The sequence below is a fragment of the Haliotis asinina genome, chromosome 11 (assembly GCF_037392515.1).
Source record: "Haliotis asinina isolate JCU_RB_2024 chromosome 11, JCU_Hal_asi_v2, whole genome shotgun sequence".
NCBI lineage: Eukaryota > Metazoa > Mollusca > Gastropoda > Lepetellida > Haliotidae > Haliotis > Haliotis asinina.
The window spans coordinates 56,029,303-56,050,469 of record NC_090290.1 but is presented as its reverse complement, the minus strand read 5'-3'; the positions used below and the strand labels follow the sequence as shown (position 1 = coordinate 56,050,469).

At 41.6% G+C, this 21,167-nt stretch overlaps 2 protein-coding genes across 2 annotated transcripts; both read right to left on the bottom strand.

Annotated features, from left to right (window-relative positions):
* Positions 1-581: 581 nt before the first annotated feature.
* On the bottom strand, positions 582-8,207 carry LOC137256181 (chromosome partition protein Smc-like). Its single transcript, XM_067793891.1, has 2 exons — positions 7,848-8,207; positions 582-2,829 (listed from the first exon to the last, which is right to left on the bottom strand). The coding sequence occupies exons 1-2, from the start codon at positions 7,974-7,976 to the stop codon at positions 814-816; spliced, it is 2,145 nt and encodes a 714-aa protein (XP_067649992.1). The 5' UTR covers positions 7,977-8,207; the 3' UTR covers positions 582-813.
* A 4,752-nt stretch (positions 8,208-12,959) lies between these two features.
* Positions 12,960-17,203, bottom strand: LOC137256184 (uncharacterized). Its single transcript, XM_067793896.1, has 4 exons — positions 17,105-17,203; positions 15,129-16,466; positions 14,114-14,270; positions 12,960-13,132 (listed from the first exon to the last, which is right to left on the bottom strand). The coding sequence occupies exons 1-4, from the start codon at positions 17,172-17,174 to the stop codon at positions 13,096-13,098; spliced, it is 1,602 nt and encodes a 533-aa protein (XP_067649997.1). The 5' UTR covers positions 17,175-17,203; the 3' UTR covers positions 12,960-13,095.
* Between the last annotated feature and the right edge of the window lie 3,964 nt (positions 17,204-21,167).

Here is a 21,167-nt window from a genome sequence, read left to right as displayed (position 1 = left end):
ACTTGTAGGTTCCACTACACTAAATCAGAATCGCATGAAACATCCGAACAGATAGTTATGTGACAGCTGCGAGTGGATGAAACAGTGTAAGATATCTATGTTTTTAAAAGCACGTCCAGCCAGTAATTATAACTGGCCACAGTTACAAGCATTTAGGTACGAACGATAAGGTCTTAAGTCAAGGACGCCCTGCTTGTGGTACTTAGCTGGTTCTCGGATCCCTTTGCCACTATGCCAGACTGGACCCATCTTATTTCCGGTACCAGATTTTCAGTGACACGCTTATATTCATGAGCTGCTTCTAATTCCAAATTGCGCGACCGTAAAATATGTCTCTACTAGACCGGACCAAGATTACGACAGTTGTCATTCGTAATAGGTGGCTAATTTGGAGATGGTTATATCGCAAATGTTTTATTTCTGCAAGGATTATCGGGTCCTTACTGTATGAAACTTTGTTTGTCACCGGAAGTACTAAGGTCTCGCTAAGTGCAGTGACCTACCTACAAGTCCGGAGAAAGTATGTAATGGGGACACATCTGGATATATACATGTATCTTTTTCCAAACCGTGAGCGAAAATACATTGATATTTTTTTTATTCAAAACATCACCTTGCAACAATGTATGTGTTGTGGCAACCATTATCTGTTTGAAGCAAAGGTATCTGGTCATGCACTTCTTAAGGCAGTTTGTTCGTTGAGTACCAAACCCAATAATGTTGCCACAGCCTGGTAATCATATAGTACACGTGACTATCTTCTAGAGTCACGGTGTTTCCATTTAAAGTAATGTCCTTTAATGACCCCTTAAATCACACAGGCTGTTTAACACCACGTCTCCCTAGAAACGGCTTCCGTGCCCTCTTTTTGAGAGCTGGGGGTGGTCGAGGTGATTGGAATTTTGGCTTTTCAGGTTTAATGAGATTCGAACCATCAATCGTCGTGACACTCTTCGACAGACTCTCACTACTGGGTGGAGCAGGTTTAGTGACTGATGGAGTCACCACCCCTTTCTGTTTCATATGCCTGAGCTGAGTCTTAACAGGGGGAGCTGAACTCACAAGTTCATATCGCTTGCCCAAACCATTAAACACCTCATTGTAGTCTTTATCATGGTGTATAAGGAAGTCATCAGTTATCTCCTCCTTGGGATCAGTCAGTACGGAATGTCCAGAAGAACTGCCATTTTCACTTTTTCGACTTCTTCCTGCCAAACCATCTGGTTCCAGGAGGTCTAGTTCTTCCTCAAGATCCTTCTTCTCGCTCCTGCGTTGTTGAAGCAAGTGTTCTTTGTCGGTAATCTGTGTCCTCAGATCATCATATGATCTAATAAAGTTTGGTCGAATTTCCATCTCCAACATGTAATCCTGGGAGACGACGTTTTGCTTGTACACTAAAAGCTGTATCTCGTTGTCATATTTCATTAGCTTCTTATCCAGCCTCCTGAGTTTCTCCCTGTAGTCAAAGTATTTCTCAGTGCCTCTGAAAGTGTAAGAGTATTTCTGAGCAGTCACTTTTCTCTGAGCGCGGAGCTTCCGACATTTGTCCATAATCTCTTCCAGGTTGGCATCCACTTTTCCAAACAAGATTTCCAGCATCTGGAATCTTCTTTCCCTTGAGTCCAGTTTCCTCAAGTCAGTTTTGTGTTCTGTCAGATCCTCATCAAGTTCCTGAATAGCATACGAGAGATCAAACAGGCGCGCCTTGATGTTCTTGACACGCTCATTTTTCTGCTGTTTCTGAGGTTCAGGGACATGGACAAGATGGTCGAGGTCATTATGTTCCACTTGGACTGCACCCGTTGGATCTGCCTGCTCTGATTCATCCACTTGGTGTTCTTGTTGATCCATCTCTGTGTTAATTTCGTCGTTACGTTTAGATCTGTGAGTCCTCTCACGGCACCTTGGCCATCCACGGGACACAGGGCGCCTTAGAGGAAGTCTTTCGTAAATCTTATGTGCTAGATTCCACCATTGTTTGGACAGTTCTATAACTTTGTAACATTTGGCAAATATGTCGGAAAGTAAGCGAAACACTGCTTCAAATCTAGTATGTTCCTCACATTCCATCACTTCGTAATAACTCTCCGCATCATAGTCCTCGAGATCCTGCTCATCTTCCATCAAGAGTCGGTCCCACCTCTCGCTAACCTCTTCAAGCTCATTCACGGTTACACGAAGCTTTTCTCTCTCACTCCCATCCAGATGCTTAGAGTAAGAAAACCCAACCTGGGTAAATGAATCATCATATTTGCCCCTAGGAGAATTATCTCCTCTTGGTGAGACACTTGCCCTGGGAGAATTACCTCCCTTTGGAGGCTTCAAAGATGTCACCTGTCCGTATTTTTCATGTTCAAGTTCCGATATGGAATAGTTCCCGCTATCCTTGTCTTCTGGCTTACTTCCCTTTGTGCCCGCACTTCCCTTCCGAGGCAGATTATAGTCTGAAGGATCGAAGTAGTCATAATACAGCACCGTGTGAACTTCTCTGTCGAAGCTCCCTTTTAAACACTTTATGTGGTCTAGATCAACAAAGAAGTGCAGGAAATACCTAATGGCCTGCCTCTCACACTCCAGCAGTCCATTATACTTGTCCTTTCCATGCATGCTCTGAATAACTGTACGGAGATCACCGACACTCTTGATGACGATGTTATCCTGAGTGTTCCATGAGGTCATCCTCTGCTGGACGGATACCCGTCTGGCAACAATGGACAAGTGCTGGAACAGCTTCTCCTTAGAGAACTTGGACATCCCGTATCGGAGGAACCTCTGCATCGCCGCCATCTTGGCCTGGAACACCGTGCCATCGTCATCGCCGAGGTCAACCTGAAACACAATCATGAAACATGAATGCCGTTTTGATATTACAGTTCATAGGAACTGACTTGCTTCATCAGTTTAGACTTTCGTCTTGGAGAAAGAACCGAGCAGAAAGGAATTGATGAACTCTGAGGGACTAGTGGTGAGTGAGTGAGTTTAGTTTTACGCTGCACTCACCAATATCCCAGCCATATGGTGGCGGTCTGTAAATAATCGAGTCTGGACCAGACAATCCAGTGATTAACAACATGAGTATCGATCTGCGCAACTGGGAACCGGTGACATAGTATATTTAGATACAGGTAATATGTTTGTAATGAGGTGGTTCTAGGCATGTATCAGGTATAGTGACACACCTGGGCCACGTTTCATAAAACTTTCGAGAGCCTAAGATCTCGTAGCTTTTCTAGAAGCATTCGTACTTCCCATACTTTAACATACGAAGTACGAATGCTACGAGAAAAGTTACGAGATCTTTCTAGGCTTACGAGAACTATTTTTAAACAAGGCCCTGTAGCTGTACACCCTCTTATCGATATTTTCCATCAGTTTAAGTTCTAAATGACGGTTCAAACTCTCTCAAACTGCCATAGCCTATTAAGAACCTAAATATTTCATCAGTGACAAACATTACTGCTGTCAGTGTACTCTTCGGAGAGAGGACAGTGCACCACATAAATAATTTTTCAAAAATATCCTAGACAGCAAAGGAAACATAAATTTCACAAGAAAAACATCAAAAGAGTAAGCGTTCATGTTAATTTCATGTTCCATTGAAAACAATTGACAAAAGCAGCGTTGCGTTTCTTTTGCCGTTCAGTATATGTAACAAGTTTGTGGGGACACAGTTCCGTATTAGCGTGTGTCTTTAGGTGTTAATCAGTTGTTTAACAATTAGGGTAGAAACAAAGTTTGAAATTGAAAAAGGTCCACATCATGTTCCATGTATTATAAACGGCATATATGTATACTCATGTTTCAAAAAGGAATTTGAGTAACTACTGAATGTTGAATACCTAATTATTTATGCCTGTGCTACATATACATTAACGAGGTCGACTGACGGACAACTGCACCAGTTGCCTTAGCTCAGAGCAGTTGGTTCGTTAAATCACCGTTCCAAATTTTACAAACGTGGACTATAATTACTACTGCAGGTACAATAAGATGACTATTGCCTGTAAACCACAAGTAATGTAGTAATTGCCTGTAAAACCAAAGGGGATGTAATAAAATGTGCGACCTGTGTTCACGTGTTTCTGTTCCGTTACTACCGAAACCTAGACAAAAGCCCATTTCAGTGAGTTCAACACAACCTAGACATAACATGTAATTGTTCACAATTACAAACAAGAATTATTTTTTGTGGCCTACAAACTGCCACAAACAAAGGCTTTAAATACTATTCTCTTAAGACTCCAGTCTGTGGAAATCTCTCTCCATTCAAAACCAGTCCAAAAGTTTGTTCTCTCTTATAAACACACGAACAAACCCCTACCGCCTAAACTTTGAGGGTCAAAAATTGTGAAACAGACTAAACATCTGGCCAAAAGAAATCTACATTTTGTTTTTCGGACGATCCCAAGTGACGAGGCATACAACAGCTTGTTTATGACAAGGTTTCTGGGCAGGTTTTTAATATCAATATTATGATTTTGGGACGACCCACTGTTGTTCGTTGTATAAAAGACATATTGTATTCAAAGTCAGTCCTTTATTTCTAACCCATATTTCACAGAGTTCCACAAAAGGTGTTACACATTCAACAGAATGACTATCGAGATGGGCCGCTTTTAACAGTATTTCAGCTGTGACACTGCCTGTCGGGGGGGGGGGGGGGGGGGGGGGGGGGGGAATCCCAACATTCACAATGGAGGTAAATCCCATCCACACAGGTAGGGTGCAGGCAAACCAAAATTCCTAGCCAGGACGAAGCTCACATGCTAACTTACTATCTCTTTATTCCGCGTCGACTTGGGGAAAGCAATTACATTTCAACGACTTTGAAAGTATTTCAGGTCACCAGGGCAAATATTTGAATAATTCATCTGTGTATTTTGGAGCGGTTTAGTAGCCTAGTGGTTAAAGCGTTCGCTCTTCTCGCCGAAGACCATTTCTGGTGTCCAAATCCGTTATAATGCTAAAAGCGGCGTCAAACCTAAGTCACTCACTCAATGGCTATCACCAGCTCAAACACTCAACTCTCTTTGATGAATTGCGATTTGAAAAAAGTTACAACTAAAACCCCGTAATCATAAACTGTATATACGCACTGCTACTCCACGTCCACACTACATTATCAGGGAGTTGTTTGTCAATATTCACGTCAGTGTTTGTGCTGAGCAAACATAGTGTTAGTACAATGAATTTGATAAACTGTAACAGTGTTAGAAACGTGTCACGGGCTTTCCTTTCTACTCAGGACTTTAAGAGGCGTACGGGTCACCAACAACAAATCAATATTTGCATTGTTGATTAGCCATGTTAGACATGTCTACCCGTGTAATAGCAGCCCGACAAATGCATTTATCATCGGTATGATATGACCGGGACTCACTGCACCTGTGTCTGGCCCTGACTGAGTATTTGTAATTGAACAATAAACGACTTAATTCAGAAGTTCCTGGATGCAAGGACAATTGCAGTTATTGTCAATACTCTCTTTCATCAGCAATCTGTTGGAGGGAGTAACATTGTTTAAACAGACAATGTGTTTATTGGTTTCGTGACGCTCCGTTAGGACGTCATGGAGTCGTACGCAGGTGCACTTGATGTGAGGTCGTAGTCTGGTTTTAAGGGTGTTAGTAGGGACGGATGTCACGTGACATCTTTCTGATGTGGGATGATCAGAAGATTTTCTAGCTTGGATATTGCTGAGGACAAACTGTCATTCGAGCAGTTTTTGGGTACGGATTACACTGACCCAAGACAAAAATAATAAAAGTCAAACACTGAAGACTACAGGTTAACGTAAGCATGTATGGACGTGTAAGTAGTAACGCATTTTACAGATAATAACAATACCATGCCACTTACGTGTGCATGTTACAGTCATATTGTAAAATCAGTCATTCTGGACACAACAAGTGTCAAACAAACAGGTGCAAATGCTTCCAAGCCAAGCTGAAGTACAGCAGTCGCTGCCACAATAGTTCTCACTGTTAGTGACAATAAGTTATGTTTAAATTGTGATCCACTTTTGTAGATTAAGTTATCATGAGAAAGTTCATGAACTGACTGAAGTATATTGATTGTTGTCACGCGAAATGGTGGACCTTCTCAGTAGTTTCACAAAATGATAAACTTTATAGTCATTTCTCGAAATGACTGATTTTACAATCTGACAGTAACATGCACAACACAAACTGTCTCACCAACAGGTTGATATTCAAATATTCAGCTGAGATGAAATGGATTTAGCAGTATGCACGCGTAGCTGTTTGTACCAGTTGGGACAAGGAGCTGTAAAGATCTAGTTCACTGGAATATCAGGGGCAGCGTAATAAGGGCAGCCTACTCAAGGAATGCTGACAAGTCCTTGCATTACCCCTTACTGCCGAGCATCAGGCAGGGAAACAATATGTAAAATCTTTTAACGTCTTTGGTATTGACGCAAGCCGCCGACAGTTACCACTCTTCAATATATACTGACGCGAAACACAAACATTCCGTTCTCCATGCATAAGGCTTTTCCCACTAATGCACGAAGACGATCCGCACATTAATATGTTGTCCGCTAACGTTAATTGGCATCTCATATTTTGATACAAAACATATTAGTGCTAAATTATATGCCAATTCGTCGTAATATCAATCATTCACACACACGGATCGTGACAATGAGAAGCCCTGAACTTCAAATTGAGACACAAGAGGCAGCGTTTTGTCCGCGAACAATAAAGTTACCGGAAACCCTAACGTGATGGCTTCACGATATATAACAATAGTCACTACCTCAGACTAGCCTGGAGTGATTTAGTAGAACGCTCTGCTTGATGTCTTTATTGTGTGTACAGGTCGTATAGATCCCGCTGAAGACTGATTTAGGAAACAACACGCTGGTTGTAAATTATGTTCGTCACAAAGGAAAGGCTTACAACTGGAGTGCAGCAGGGCTGTTTCTTACCTCCATAGTTATTACTGGCAACGCAGCAAATAGTTTTTAAACGTCATTTATGATACCTCTTGTTGACTGTCACTTGACTGTCTGTCTTCTACTTGACGTATACGTATCGGTTTGCACAGCTGTGCGACAATGTTTAAAGATATTTATTGTGTCTAAACCTTTGATTATTTTCTAACGTATGCGCACTAGTTGTCATTCGTTCTTCTGTATGTGAATCGTTAATTTCAGTCTTGTAGTCTCACGGACGAGGATTGGATGGAAACGTATATGGTTATGGAGGATGTGTATCCTCATTTTAAACCATGGTTCAGATACAGTTATTTAACGTTCATTGTGCTGTAAAACAACATTCACCTATATTCGTGTACATTATGTACCTGTTTACACAAACTGTGACATTCATTGATTCGTGTTCAGGAAACCGAACAAATGTTCTCTCTTCATGACAAATGTCCTGGTTCGATCCTAGCCCTGGATGCCTGAAACCAGTTCTTGCAATTGGTGTTCCCGCCTTGCTAAGGCTGGAGTTGTGCCTAGCGGTGTAAAATCCAACGTCCCCCACTAGATGTATACATATGCACATACATATGTATATTTGTATACCGCCAGTGTCATGCTCAGATTGTCAAAGACGCCTTGTTTGGATGTCAATATCAACGACGCATTGCATTTTCAATTTCAACTCCCTGGGGAACATACAACTCTTGCGGCCTCTAGGTGCACCAAGTTAATGTGGCTTTCCCATCCTTACGAGTAAACGACTATACGGAGGGTGGTACCCAGGATACACGCTTAGAAGCTAGAACGTGTGACAGCTGAAACAACCTTAACAGCGCTGATCAATGATTCATGATAGCAACAGATGACATCAAGACATAAGTACAAAAACATGAAATACCTTTAAAACGTCGACGATCTCCTGGATATTTTCCTGAGTGAATAAATTTCCACCCTGCTCCGACATTTCAACATTGTCCTGACATGTTGTCTTGTGTCTCCTGTAGTTTGTTATCAATAACACGACCATTCAACCACAGCCACATGTTCGGTCGGCCTGTCACAAACAGTAGGGGTATGCGCATGCGCCACAATTCTAGTTAACTCTGTAGATTAAGTTCTGTTCAATCGCCAATTCTGGTATGTGCTTCTGGTTGACAAATCGACTTATCACGAATGTAGCTTGCTATTACCGATATCGTGAGATCTCAGGCAAACGCCATACAATACATGTTGATATCCTGCGTGCGCGTAATGACGACAGCTACTTGTTGGCCTGTAGATGTGAAAGTTAAACCAGCATTGTGAAGGTTGTCTTCGATTGCCAACTCGTGTATGTAAGATGCGAGCGCTCAACTGTGGAATTCAAACACAATTCGAGTGGCTGCATGGATGAATAATACATGCGATTTATAGTCTACTTCAAAATGTACAATGGCTTTCCTATCTATATGTAATTCTGAACCAACAATACATATGAAAATAATACCTATATTTTACGAGGTCATAGACTTTTGTGAATGTATAATATACATAAATTTTGAAACGTTTATGAAATCGTGGGGATTTATGTGAAAGAAACTGTTGTATTTATATATAATAATACTTTTAGAAATCAATGCGATATCATAACATTCATCTTTAGCATATATCACACACAAGACACATACATAGACAACAGCCAATACATTGCCATCTATCCTCGTTCAGTAACGTACAGTTTTACAATCTAACAAAACACCTTATCCATGTTTGTCACACAGGTAAGAATATTATCTTCTGAACATGTTACCAAAGTTTCCTGATCAATATTATAGAAATGCATGAATATGTATTAAACCTTTTTGAACTGGTTGGTTGTTCCACGCCAATCAAGAACATATTATATGGCGGCGGTTAGAAAATAATGGATCAGATAATCCAATGATCAAAAGCATGAACATCGATCTAGTCAATCAGGATACGATGTGTCAACCAAATCAGAGAGTCTGACTGCCCGATCCCGCTAGTCGCCTTTTACGACGAACAAGGGTTACTGAAGATCAATTTGAACTTGGATCTTCACGGATCTTCGTGCGGTATGTTGAATTTTAACCGCCACTTAATATCAAGGACTTACACACTGACACAAAAGAATGGCGACAACCTTAACAGCAGATGACAACATTTCGTACGTGTTTTCCCATCTTTAACAACTTTCTATAAGAAAAACTCCTTCTAATAGTCTATGCCGTCGATAACCACATATTTCTGTAATATTTTGGTGTGACAAGCATTGCAGTGAAACTGTCTAAACCAGCACAAACTGGGGCTGAAGAAATAATACTTTTAAATCTCATCTCAAACTCAAAGACTAGTCTGGCTGTTGAGGCAAAGATGGGACACGTCCAGATCTCGATACTAATTTGTTGTCTAGCTATTTCAACTAAATACTGCGGCCGGTATATGATGGTGCCTGGACCAGACGATATTGTGATCGATAACCCTGATCCCCGCCGTTGAGCATCATGACACTCTGTCAACCAAGGTTCCGTTTAACAAACGAGCTCAATGCTACGACACTCGTAAGTCAACATTAAAGTATAGGAGTAAAGACAGTCGCAGACCTACGACAGTTTTGTGAAATTGGGCCCAAGTCTTGACCTCATATGTCAGGACTCCTTGTATTTGTATTTGATTAACTGAATATAGCTGTGAGCATTAAGTGATGCTGTAATTAAAATGTTTAAATTATGAACGTAATAACGAATAATTTATTTTGACGTTCAAACTGGCTAAAGTTCACAGTCTGAACATTGATTTCAGATGCTGCCAAATGTAGCAGGTTTGTGTATGTGAATGAGAATGGTTTTACGCCGCAGTGTTCCAGTAATGTCATAGCCGGGGACACACATTGCACATTGCATGTGAGGAATCAAACATGGGTCTTCTACGTGACGAACACCTTAACCACAAGGCTACCACCACCCTTCCGCTTCACGTATGTAGAGCAACTGTATGTATTTAGATCGGTGTGCTTGTGTGTGAGGGTATGTGCGCCTACCATGACTGTATACACTTACCTGATACACTCCCTATAGACCGACTGTGTGTATGTAGACCAGCTTCGCGTGTCTGGTATACTGGTGAGCTGCAAATATAAACAAAATGTATGAACGTAGACCATCCGTATAAGTGAATAATAGCTGCATGCAGAGTGCGACGTACAACTAAACTCACTCACCACACCACCAACAAATAAATTTAACAGTACAGAAAGCGAGGGTATTGACAGACTGGAACTGAAGCTGACGCTATATCAGGGCACCACTGAACTGCGACATTGCTGACTCATGAGTTTCCAGTCGAAGTGCACCTCTCACACATCACAGTCATGTGAATCGATCTCAGGTGTACATTACAAGCGCTGTTTTCAGTTTAGATAAAAACTGTACCGGGAATTATTTGCGGCCTTACATTACGTCCTGTTTCTACTAGCAACTCATCTTCATGAAGGCATGTACAGGGCGTGCAGTGTTGGCTATAGCATCGCTTGTGTTTACATAACAGTTTCTACATTTGTAGAAAGAGTAAATAGTTTAAATGGTTTGATTGAACGTCCGTATCTGTTTTCATAACGCACAATCACGCTGAGGTAATGTCGTTATCTTCCTATGTTTACTTGCCGTCTCCGGATTAAACGGATGTGGGTGGAGTGAAAAGTGGGAATAATGAAATGACATGTGATTCCAGTTTTAATTCTCACTGAAAATTTATTGTTTAACTCCGTACCCAGCTATGGGTATATGTGAATTATCGGGACTAGACTGGGTCAGACAATCCAATGACTGACACTCTGAACATCGATCTTCAGAACTGGGATTTGATGATATGCTTCGAACATGTCACCAGGTCTGACCGGCTCATGGCAAGAGTTTACTGAAAACAACTTCCACATCAAGCATTGTCGCATGGCAATCTTATTTCTAGCAGCACCATAACCATAAATGTACAGTAACAGTGTATCATTTGTCTCATAAAAGAGACGGGCCTCCCTCGGTGTATGATGGATTCTCACAGTATGAGCGGTCCATTATTTCAATCCGCCACAATCCACGGTCCCTCAGGCGTGTGAAAATGTTGTGCAATCAGAGACTCGCCCTGATACATGTCCAGCCCACACACGCTGATCTACCAAATGGTTGTTTGGTTGGTCGGTTGGTTGGTTGATAAACGCCGTACTTAGAATATTCCAGCAATATGGCGGTTGTCTCTAAATAGTCGTGTCCAGATCACACATTCCAGTGGTCAACATCATGAGCTTTGGGAACCGTTGACATGTGTCAAGACCATCCGATCCCTTTAGTCGCCTCTTACGACATGGGGTACAGAATATGAATTCTATAACCCGGACCTTCACTTGTCTGACATATTTCCGATGTTTCGTCTATCTTTACTATAAGGTTTGTTGTCCTGTTTCAAGATAGGAACGTCGTGGAAGAGAAGTTTAGACTTAGTACTGATGGTCAAATATGTCCCCACTTCTGCTTATTGAGTGTTTCCACGAATGTTGCTGTTACAAGTTTGTTCTGATTTTAAGATAGAGCAGGTATTGTCTACTTTTCTGTACAAACAGATTGTGTTAACTTGCTTCTCTTAAACGGGCTAAGTAGACTACTACAATATAGGAAATTCCATGGACAGGGTGTGTATCTAGATCTTCGAGTGAGTGAGTGAGTTTAACGCCGCTTCTAGCAATATACAAGCAATATCACGTCGGGGAACACCAGAAAATGGGCTCAACACATTGTACCCATATTGGGAATCGAACCCGGGTCGAGTGTGTCGAGCGGACGCTTTAATCACTAGGCCATCCCTCCGCCCCTCTAGACCTTTGGTGCTATTTTCTTATCGATATGTGATTCGGTTTATTCAAACCTGGATGTGCTCCCATGCTACTGGTACCTGATTTGTAAATACATACTACCCATCAAATGTTTATACTCACTAGTGTAAATGTAGCCACTTATTTCAGTCAACTGTTCTAAACCAGATTTTGCAGTATATCCAACACTGTTTAAAGTGCTATTAACACATGAACTAAACCAAATTTGTAACATTGAAAAGATTAAGTCATAAGTTAAATAAATGTTGAAACTCAGTGAAAATTGTCGAATTCTTAACAAAAATTTACACCACAACGTAACTGTTCACATACAGGGAATTTGCACACGTTTTTCAGCAATTTGATGCATACTCCTTGTGCATTTCACTTGCATAAGGTTTACAGGTGGTTTCCCCAGGTTAGCGGAGACATATAACTTCGATATAGCCACATGTATAATATATTATACATTACATATAGTGAGTGCCTTAAGTGAGTCTAAATTCTTGATTGGTAGTATAGATTTCTCCGAATCTCCCGTGAAACGTTTCTGTCTTCCTGTTCAGTGGTATTATGTCATCTATTCATACTAGTATTTCCAACAGTCATATGTGCTCGAGGGTAATTATTCAAAGTTGACGCTATATGCTATATACATGACAGCTTTTCTGTCAAGACATTTGATTCAAATTAAGTGACACATCGTTTTACGAGGTAGTGCTACAATTTTACGTGCGCTTTAGGCACTATTGTCTTAAAACGCAGCGCACATTTATATATAGCATATTCAAATAGCACACATCCATTCAAATATTGCGTGCTCAAGGTATTTGTTTCCCTCGATCATTGGATGTCAGTCTCAACGTCACATCGTATTATCTCGTCCTAACGAGGTTTCCAAATCACAACTAGGTGGAATGGGAACATGCAGTCACAGAATTTTGTTCAAGCTTTCTGCACGTTGCTGTTCCTGCAGATGGGAGTTTGCATGTATTCACGTGACTACCATCTGGTCATATGCCAACAGTCTACACCTTTGTACATGGATTTGAGACAGATTGGGACCATAGCCTTGTTTTCAACAATGAGCTATCACCCAAACTGGGTGGGATCCCGCTTTAGCTGCATTCCTGAGCGCGGAGTCCAACAACAACGTCTGTCAGTTTATTGGCATTAAAGATGACATTTTATGAACTGCAGTTTCAATGCCCGATTTTACTACTCGATTTATCGAATTAACGATAACGCCCAACTGAACAGTGTTCTTCTGATTTCGCCGTCCACTTCAATGAGAGTAGTATTTTTGTGTATAGAAGAGAAATCTGAAAAAGAACCAACACGTGTTGTTGTCAGTGGTTGTGTCAACAATGCATACTGCATTCTAATAAGGTACTCACCTTTATCACAACTAATGTGAGTGAGTGAGTGAGTTTTACTCCGCTTCATCAATATCCTAGCAGTATCGGGGCGGGGGACACCGGATATGTGCTTTACACACTGCACCCATGTGGGGAATCGAAGCAGCGAGTGGGGAAGGCCATGGCAGTACTAAAATAGACTAACTTTCACCTACGTAACCATCAGTAGTACCCGTGTCACTCACAGACAGTTGATGTGGTCTAACACAACATAAGCCTAGACATATAGACATATACCTTTGTTATAAAACTCTCCAACGATAGGTCGTATGAGGTTTAATGCCGATTTTCACTTGTACACGACTAAATACATGCAACAGGAACCTATTAAGAGGTGTTTTTGTCGATTGGGAGACCGTGCCCGTTGGCCGGCGTTCCTCTCGGCGTTAATCGTTGCTCATATCAATCACTGGATTTTCTGAACCACGACATTATATGCCAACGTGATAAAGATGGAATTATGGAGTGTGGCTTTAAACAACACGCGTGCGTAACGAACGCACATGCACGCACCCGGTCAGCCAACAACACTCGCACGCACAGATATGCATGACTCTGTGCAACCTAAGAGCGAGTGAGTACGATATGGCGGCGGTCTGAAAATAATCGAGTCTGGACCAGACACTCCAGTGATCAACAGCGTGAACATCGATCTGCGCACTTGGGAACCGATGACATGTGTCAACCAATTTAGCGAGCGTGACCACCCGATCCCGTTAGTCGCCTCTTACGACAAACTGAGTCGCATTTTCTGGCACGCGTGGATTACTGAAGTTAGAATTCTACCAAGGACCTTCACGGGTCTTGCACCCTAAGAACGTACAATGGCTTGTCCAAATAGGGACAAGTAATGTGTATGCATAGAAATTAGTGACATATACTTACGAAGAGCAGATCTTGGGACAAGCTTGAGCGGGGATGGTGCGGACGGAGTTGAGACACGCCCCCTTGCACTGGTCCTCTGTAGCATCCGTCCCTACCTGGTTTATTAGGTCCGCTATCCCTGCTGTCAGCTGGGCGTCGGTCAATATGGAGGACAGATCTGAAATGAACGAGTCAGTTTGTTAATGAAGCAAGTGTACTTGTAAGGCCAGTCTAACGTCGTTGTGTCGGTATTACTGCATCCCTTCACAACACATCAGTAATGACGTTACATGAATCGGCATTGGGTGAAACTGCATGTCAACACCAATATACGGAAGCCTTTTAGGGCCACGCGTTGTTAATTCTTTGTTGTTGAAATTTCAAGACACATATTAAGTTGAAATTTAAAGAAAAGTATTTAGAAATTTCAAGATAATAAGTTGAAAGCTCAACATTCAAATTTAAATTTCAAGATACTAATTTGAAATATCAAAACAGCATTTTGAAAATTCAACTTATTATCTTGAAATTTCATAAGAAAACATAAAAACCGTATGGCCCTAAAAGACTTCCGAATTAACAGCCTCCTCCCTGCTGACTGGGTTCCCTCCCATTGCGCAACTTAGTACAATAAGTAGTCCAGAATTATGAAACCAAGTCGTAATATATATATATATATATATATATATATATATATATATATATATATATATATATAGATTAACAAGGTTTTTTGGGTAGATATGATGTGGCATGCTCTGTCGTACAGCGCGCTCTGATAAACGGAAAACATCGTCTGAGCACCTGATAGAAGTAGTGACGTCACAATATACGTGATAAACGAGTATCGATATAACAATTGGTATACGATGACATGTGTCAACCAAGTCAGCGAGCCTGACCTCCTCATCCCGTTAGTCGCCACTAATGACAAGCATGGGCTGCTGAAGACCAATACCCTGCCAAAATGTCGCTACACATGCCAAAAAAATATTTACCGGAACAGAACATGACGTCGCGCATGAGCATGACTCACCTAGATCAGAGCATTGTTTACTGCAAGTTGACACTGCAGTGTATCCATACGCCTCTCCTTCTTCCCTGGAGTAGCCATACACCTGGACAGCACACGGGGTGCTGGAGGCAACGCTGTCCACCATGTGTGACCCATACGACACCGGCAACCTAGCGATGGAGTAGCCGAGTTGAGGGATGTTTTGCCACTGGACACCAGTTAGTGGTTTTTCGTCCAGTCGGACATTCTTAGTGTGTCCAGACGATGTTATCAAGGTTGCGTAATTTTCATAATTCTCATAATTTCGCATCCCGATTGTTTTTTCCATGGTAACGAAAATATATCTTGACCCAAATTTGGTGATATCCGGGTAGTGTTCTATTGGTCGAACGAGGAGGGTCATAGGGTCATAAGTAAGAAACTGGACTACAAGCACTGGTTTGGACGAATGGACAACCACAGTGGAGTTGTCTTTAGCAGTGTGGACAAAGAACTCTCCAGCGCCTAAATTGTTGTGGATAGTGGTCGGAGCTCCCCCACTATAGATGGACAACGTGACGTCAGTGTTGCCTACACTGGCAAGGACCCTCATCTGATATCCTTTATCATCTCCCGCCATATCTGGAACAAGGAAGTCTTTGCCCCACATCACTGGGGGAGGCACCTGGACCAGGATCTTATCGCAGCCATCGGCTGTAGAACTTCGGTCATCTCCGAAGAAGGTACAAGAACCTCCCGAATAAAGGACAAAGTTATTATTCGCTGTCACGTGTGTTCCACCGAGGTCGCAGCCTTCGTCTCCAAAGAAATCGACATGACCGGTTGACAAGGCGAACACTTCCATTCTCGCCAGAGTGACGCTGATGACGTCAGAGTTACCGTAGTCTTTGTTATTGTAGTTGTACTTACATTTCGTTTTCAGCTTTACGGTAACATGGGTGTTATCTTCAATAGCAACCACGCCGAGAATAGCGTTGTTAGGGACGCCGGGAATGTAGTAGTCACGTGACAGTGATTTTGTTGGGACAGCATGGACCACGTTTGCATCGCCGTAGTGTCTGTCGAGGGTGTAGACAAGGACATCAGCAGTGCAGGACACGGAAACACCTTTGTGGGAAATCTCAGACTCGAGGTTTAGTTGAGTGGTTTCCGGAAGACCTATTTTTATTACTCCGCCGACAGCGATGCGTTCATGGTGCACTATTTCGTGGTGACTGCGGTCCGAGGGTATGTATTCTACCGTGCATTCTCCGCCCTCCTCGGACTGTATCACTACGTAATTAAGAAGGGCGTGGTCGGGTGCTTCGTGGAAGCTGGAAAAGAACGCCAGACCAAACTCCTTTCCCAGGTATGCTGAGTCTGTAATGTACAATCGTCATGTTTATTTCATAAATCACAATCTGTCTGGACATTGCCAGTCTCTCGTATAATAACGGCAGACATTGGTTTCTGTCAATTTAATGCTGTTACCATAACTACTCACATCACTAGTTCAGGTTGAGAGCAAATTGTGCGACTCTCCGGCTAATTTTCCCCAGTCTACGAACGCCATGCAGATAAACCTTATGTCAATATTGATAGTTTTGAGCCCCGGATTCTGCTATATCCGATACGACTAAACCCGTCGTCAGTACCTCGCTGTGCATATGTTCAAACAACGTTCATGTTTTATTTGTCTACCACAACGTGGTGAAACATGAGAGGTTGGAACCTACGACCTGTTCTGAAAAAAAAAACAAACATGGCGAACAGGAATTCGAACGAATAACCATCGGTGGCTTGTGTATGCAAGGGACGCAACTTCTCGGTGCTTTTATGCGAACTGGACACGAATGCACGAATGCACGTTACAGTAGTTTCCTTGTCGCCATGTTAAAGACCGCATATGTACTTGTAATTTTAGCAGAGAAATACAATAAAAGCACCAGTAGTCTCATTGTTCCTGTTTGAACAAACAACCAGTTGCAGTTCCCCGGTCGCCTGTTTTCGTTGTTTACCTGTGATCGACGTTATAATGTTGACATTTCCACAGAAAATGGCAATGAATACAATGGCAGACGCCGCCATGTTGACTGTTATCTCTTATCAGTTTGAGTTCAGACAAGAAAATTTAATGTATTTTTAGAAGGTTTGACAGGCTTGGCAACAATAAGGGGTTATAGCGATGTGGTAAAATTCACGACAAAACGATCTACCATTTCAAGATAAACCGTTCTTCTGGTAAACACATATAAGGTGATCCAAACAAATGACAAATTACCCCAATTTGAAGAACGATCCACTTGAAACAAGAGGGAGACAGGTTGTCTGATAAATATCGAGAAGTTCATTTTCCCCCGTGCGTTTCACGCATGAATTGTTATAGCACGCTCGATTTGGGAACAGGTACAATCCCAACGAATTGAATCAACACAATATATTGAGCAAATATGTTTAGGACCACCGATCCATTTCACGAAGCAAATGACCTTTTCCTGGTTTTTTTTAAACAAAATTGTTGAATATCTAAAATGCTTGTCAATGCCCCAATCATCTATTTGTCTTCGTCTTAACTAAAGGTTAGCGTGGAATATCAGTATCTTATGCCTGAAATTGCAGTCTTATCATTCGAAGGAATATGCGGTGTTGTTTTAATGGGTAAAGTTGACTTTTCGTCTGCTAAATATTAAATAGATAATAACTATATATAGTTAATTGTGTTTCATTTAACTTTATAATATATTAAAAGTTATCTGTTACTGAATGGTGGTGGCTAAATCAGAGTAGCAAGGGGGAAATATTTTTGTCCCATAATTTTGTTCCTATTTCTCTGTACGGGCTGATTTTCGTCCATAATTCCGCTGGTGATCGACCGGGAATACATGTCTTGGAAATTTATATAACTGGTTCCAGAGAAATGGTTAGTATTCAAACAATATTTCCAAATTATTTTTTATTATGGTCACCAAAATTGTGTACAGAAAACTGAAAATACCTTTTGACATTGATAAGCCAGTGAGAAATATCTTTGTACACATATTTGTCGGTTTAGGGGATTACTCAGTACCAGACTCAGTAGATTTATCAGTGACTAAAAAAAATATAAAATACAGACAACTCACCAAAGATTACTCTTTTTTATGACAAAATATGGGAACAGTAAAAACCTGATATAGTATGTGTCAATTATTATACAAGACACAACAATGCTGGAAAATTAGGAGGACTTACTGATTTATGCTTTAATTATCACTCCCTGAATCAGTCTCGGTGTCTGAATCACTTGCAAGTACTAAGTCAATCACTAGTCTGTCAATTTCCCTTTCCACTGCGATTTCGCGTTGCCAGAACCATCTTCAATTGTTTTAACATGTTTACAACATTCCGACCATTCTTTTGCACCGATTGCAGACATCCTTTCATTTATGGCAACTCTTCAGGAACTTCTTGTGAACTGACATAATTTTTCACATTTGCCCAAATTAACTCCATCGGGTTTAGTTCTGCGTGGTATGGAGGGAGACGTAGTACATCATGACCACGTTGCTTCAACATCGTGTCTACTCTGTAGACAGGGCCCGATTTGTTGGATTTTGCAAGAAACAATAGCTTGGCTTTAAGCATTTTCTCATCAAATGAGATATTGTGCCTTTGTAGCCAAGCTTTTATGTCATCGTTTCTGTTGGCGGTTGTCGGACAATTGTCCACTTGCTTGCTATGATATAGTGCATTACCCATAACGATGACAAAGTGCAGTGGAAGGTTTGGGATCAACTTTTCCTGGAGCCATTTGGAAAAATTATCAAAGTTCATCTCGTCATGATAGTCTGCTGATTTGAGTTTGGAATCAAAAACAAGCTTAAGCAAAGCATTTGGAACAAAACCCTTTTCACCCCCTACATGAACCACAATAAGCCGAGGCCCGGTGCCAGACGGAGGTTGAACCCCATTTATTACTTCACCCTCAAGTTGCCAGCACTTTGGGACAATGTGGTGTACATGCAACCATGTTTCATCGATAAAGATGAGTGTTCGATTTTCTTCTCTGTATTTCTTTATTGCACGCAAGTATTGCAAACGCTTGGAAACAATGTCTTTACGTTCCATTAACAGTTTATGGTTTGACTGCGTTTTTCGCCACCTAAACCCCATGTCTTTGAGATTTTTTTCGCAAACTTTCCTTAGAACCCTTGTAGTTCAACTGGCACTTTGCCATATCATACATCGTATCCAGAGTGGGTAGTCGTTTTTTTACGCCATATAAATTTTGTACAAATTGACAGACTGCACACCGGTCGAAATCATCAAGTTTGCTACTGCAAGTTTGGGGTTTGGTGGGACAGATAAATGTAGGTCCTCTCGCACTCCTACCACCTTCTGCCTTAATGCTCTTTACTGTTGCCGTTGAGAGTCCAGTAGCAAGGCTACTTTGAAAAAGAGAATCTGCTTTGGTTGCGCATTTTTTGTCCATATACATGATAACATTGTATGCTAACTTCCTTGCCTGAGAATGAACTATTTGCCCATGTTTTTCTAACTTGGACATTTTTTACTACAACTGAAATCTGTTGAACAGTATTGAGGCAGGTGTAAAACAGTAGCGAGACAGGTGTTAATCAGTAGCGGTGTTGATTTCATGTCACGGTTAGCATGTATTGCACGTGCATAATCGTCAAGCTACCTGTAGCAGCCAAGTGTACTCGCCCAATTCGTTGTACCGCCTCTCTTGTCACAAATGCGTTTAGTGCGCAGGATAATCTAATATGTGTCTAGCAGTAACAGTTCGGAATAAACCATTCTACCATCTCGGGATAAAGCGTTCAACCTTTGCAGGATAATCAGCTGTACCATTTCACGATAGGCAATACAGTTAATAACTTACACAAAAATGCCCCAACAACTAGTTTAACAGTAGCCTGTATGATTCATGCTTTAACTGGTCATACTAAACCATGGTTCGAATTCTGTGTTGTTTTCTCAAGTGAGTTGGATATTTGTACAAAACGACGTTACAACAGATACTAATTCCTAAATGTCTTTCTTAATTAGTCGCACTTGAAATGGTTCTACCTCTCGTCTATAGATTCAGTGAGTGAGTGAGTTTAGTTTTACGCCGTACTCAGCAATATTCCAGCTATATGGTGGCGGTCTGTAAATAATCGAGTCTGGACCAGTCAATCCAGTGATCAACAACATGAGCATCGATCTGCGCAAATGGGAACCGATGACATGTGTCAACCAAGTCAGCTAGTCTGACCACCCGATCCCGTTAGTCGCCTCTTACGACAAGCATGATCGCCTTCTATGGTAAGCATGGGTTGCAGAAGGCCTATTCTACCCCGGGACCTTCACGGGTTCTATAGATTCAGAGGTTGAAAACTTACTGATCACACCTAAAGAAAATTCCGTGTATAACCAATACGCTTACATCGAACTGACGATACTCACACGATGCTAACGGCGGTGCTTGTGTCCGGGCACCTGCTGTCTATCAGGAAATACACATATAACAAACTATGAATAACGGTTCCCTTGAGCTCGTTAGAACATTAGTTTACAATACTTTCTTCAAGTGTTATCTGTACTATTCCCTGTTCCGGAGAGGTATGGTAGCCTAGTGGTTAAAGCGTCCTCTCGTCACGCCGAAGACTCGGTTTCTTTCCCCACATGGGTACAATGTTTGAAACCCACTTCTGGTATCCCCCCCCCCCCCCCCCCACCGTGATATTGCTGGAATATTGCTAAAAGCGGCGTAAAATCATACCTACTTATCCGGATATGTAATTGTGTATGTCTCGATCTGTTGTTCATATCTTGCCAGTGAACAACACGCTTGCGCATAAAGAGAAGAGGAAAGGTAAAGCTGAAGTCTTTTAAAGTTTAAACGTTGTAAGTAGAGCACTTTGTGCACGTGCTATATGCATGATCATTTCGTTATGTATCTACTAGGGTTGGGAGGGGAAACCGGATACCCGGAACGGGTGGGTAATGTGTTGGACATGGGTACCTGGAACCTTTATGACATTGAGAATAATACATTAAACAATGTAATATACCATTCTTTCATTATTGAAGGGTTGA

Coding starts and splice junctions, on each gene's coding strand:
- LOC137256181 (XM_067793891.1), bottom strand. CDS start 7,976: ATGGTCGTGTTATTGATAACAAACTACAGGAGACACAAGACAACATGT. Junction 2,830..7,847: donor AGATCGTCGACGTTTTAAAG/GTATTTCATGTT, acceptor ATTGTGTTTCAG/GTTGACCTCGGCGATGACGA.
- LOC137256184 (XM_067793896.1), bottom strand. CDS start 17,174: ATGGCGGCGTCTGCCATTGTATTCATTGCCATTTTCTGTGGAAATGTC. Junction 16,467..17,104: donor CATTATAACGTCGATCACAG/GTAAACAACGAA, acceptor TGTACATTACAG/ACTCAGCATACCTGGGAAAG. Junction 13,133..14,113: donor TGTCCCAAGATCTGCTCTTC/GTAAGTATATGT, acceptor GTTCTTTTTCAG/ATTTCTCTTCTATACACAAA.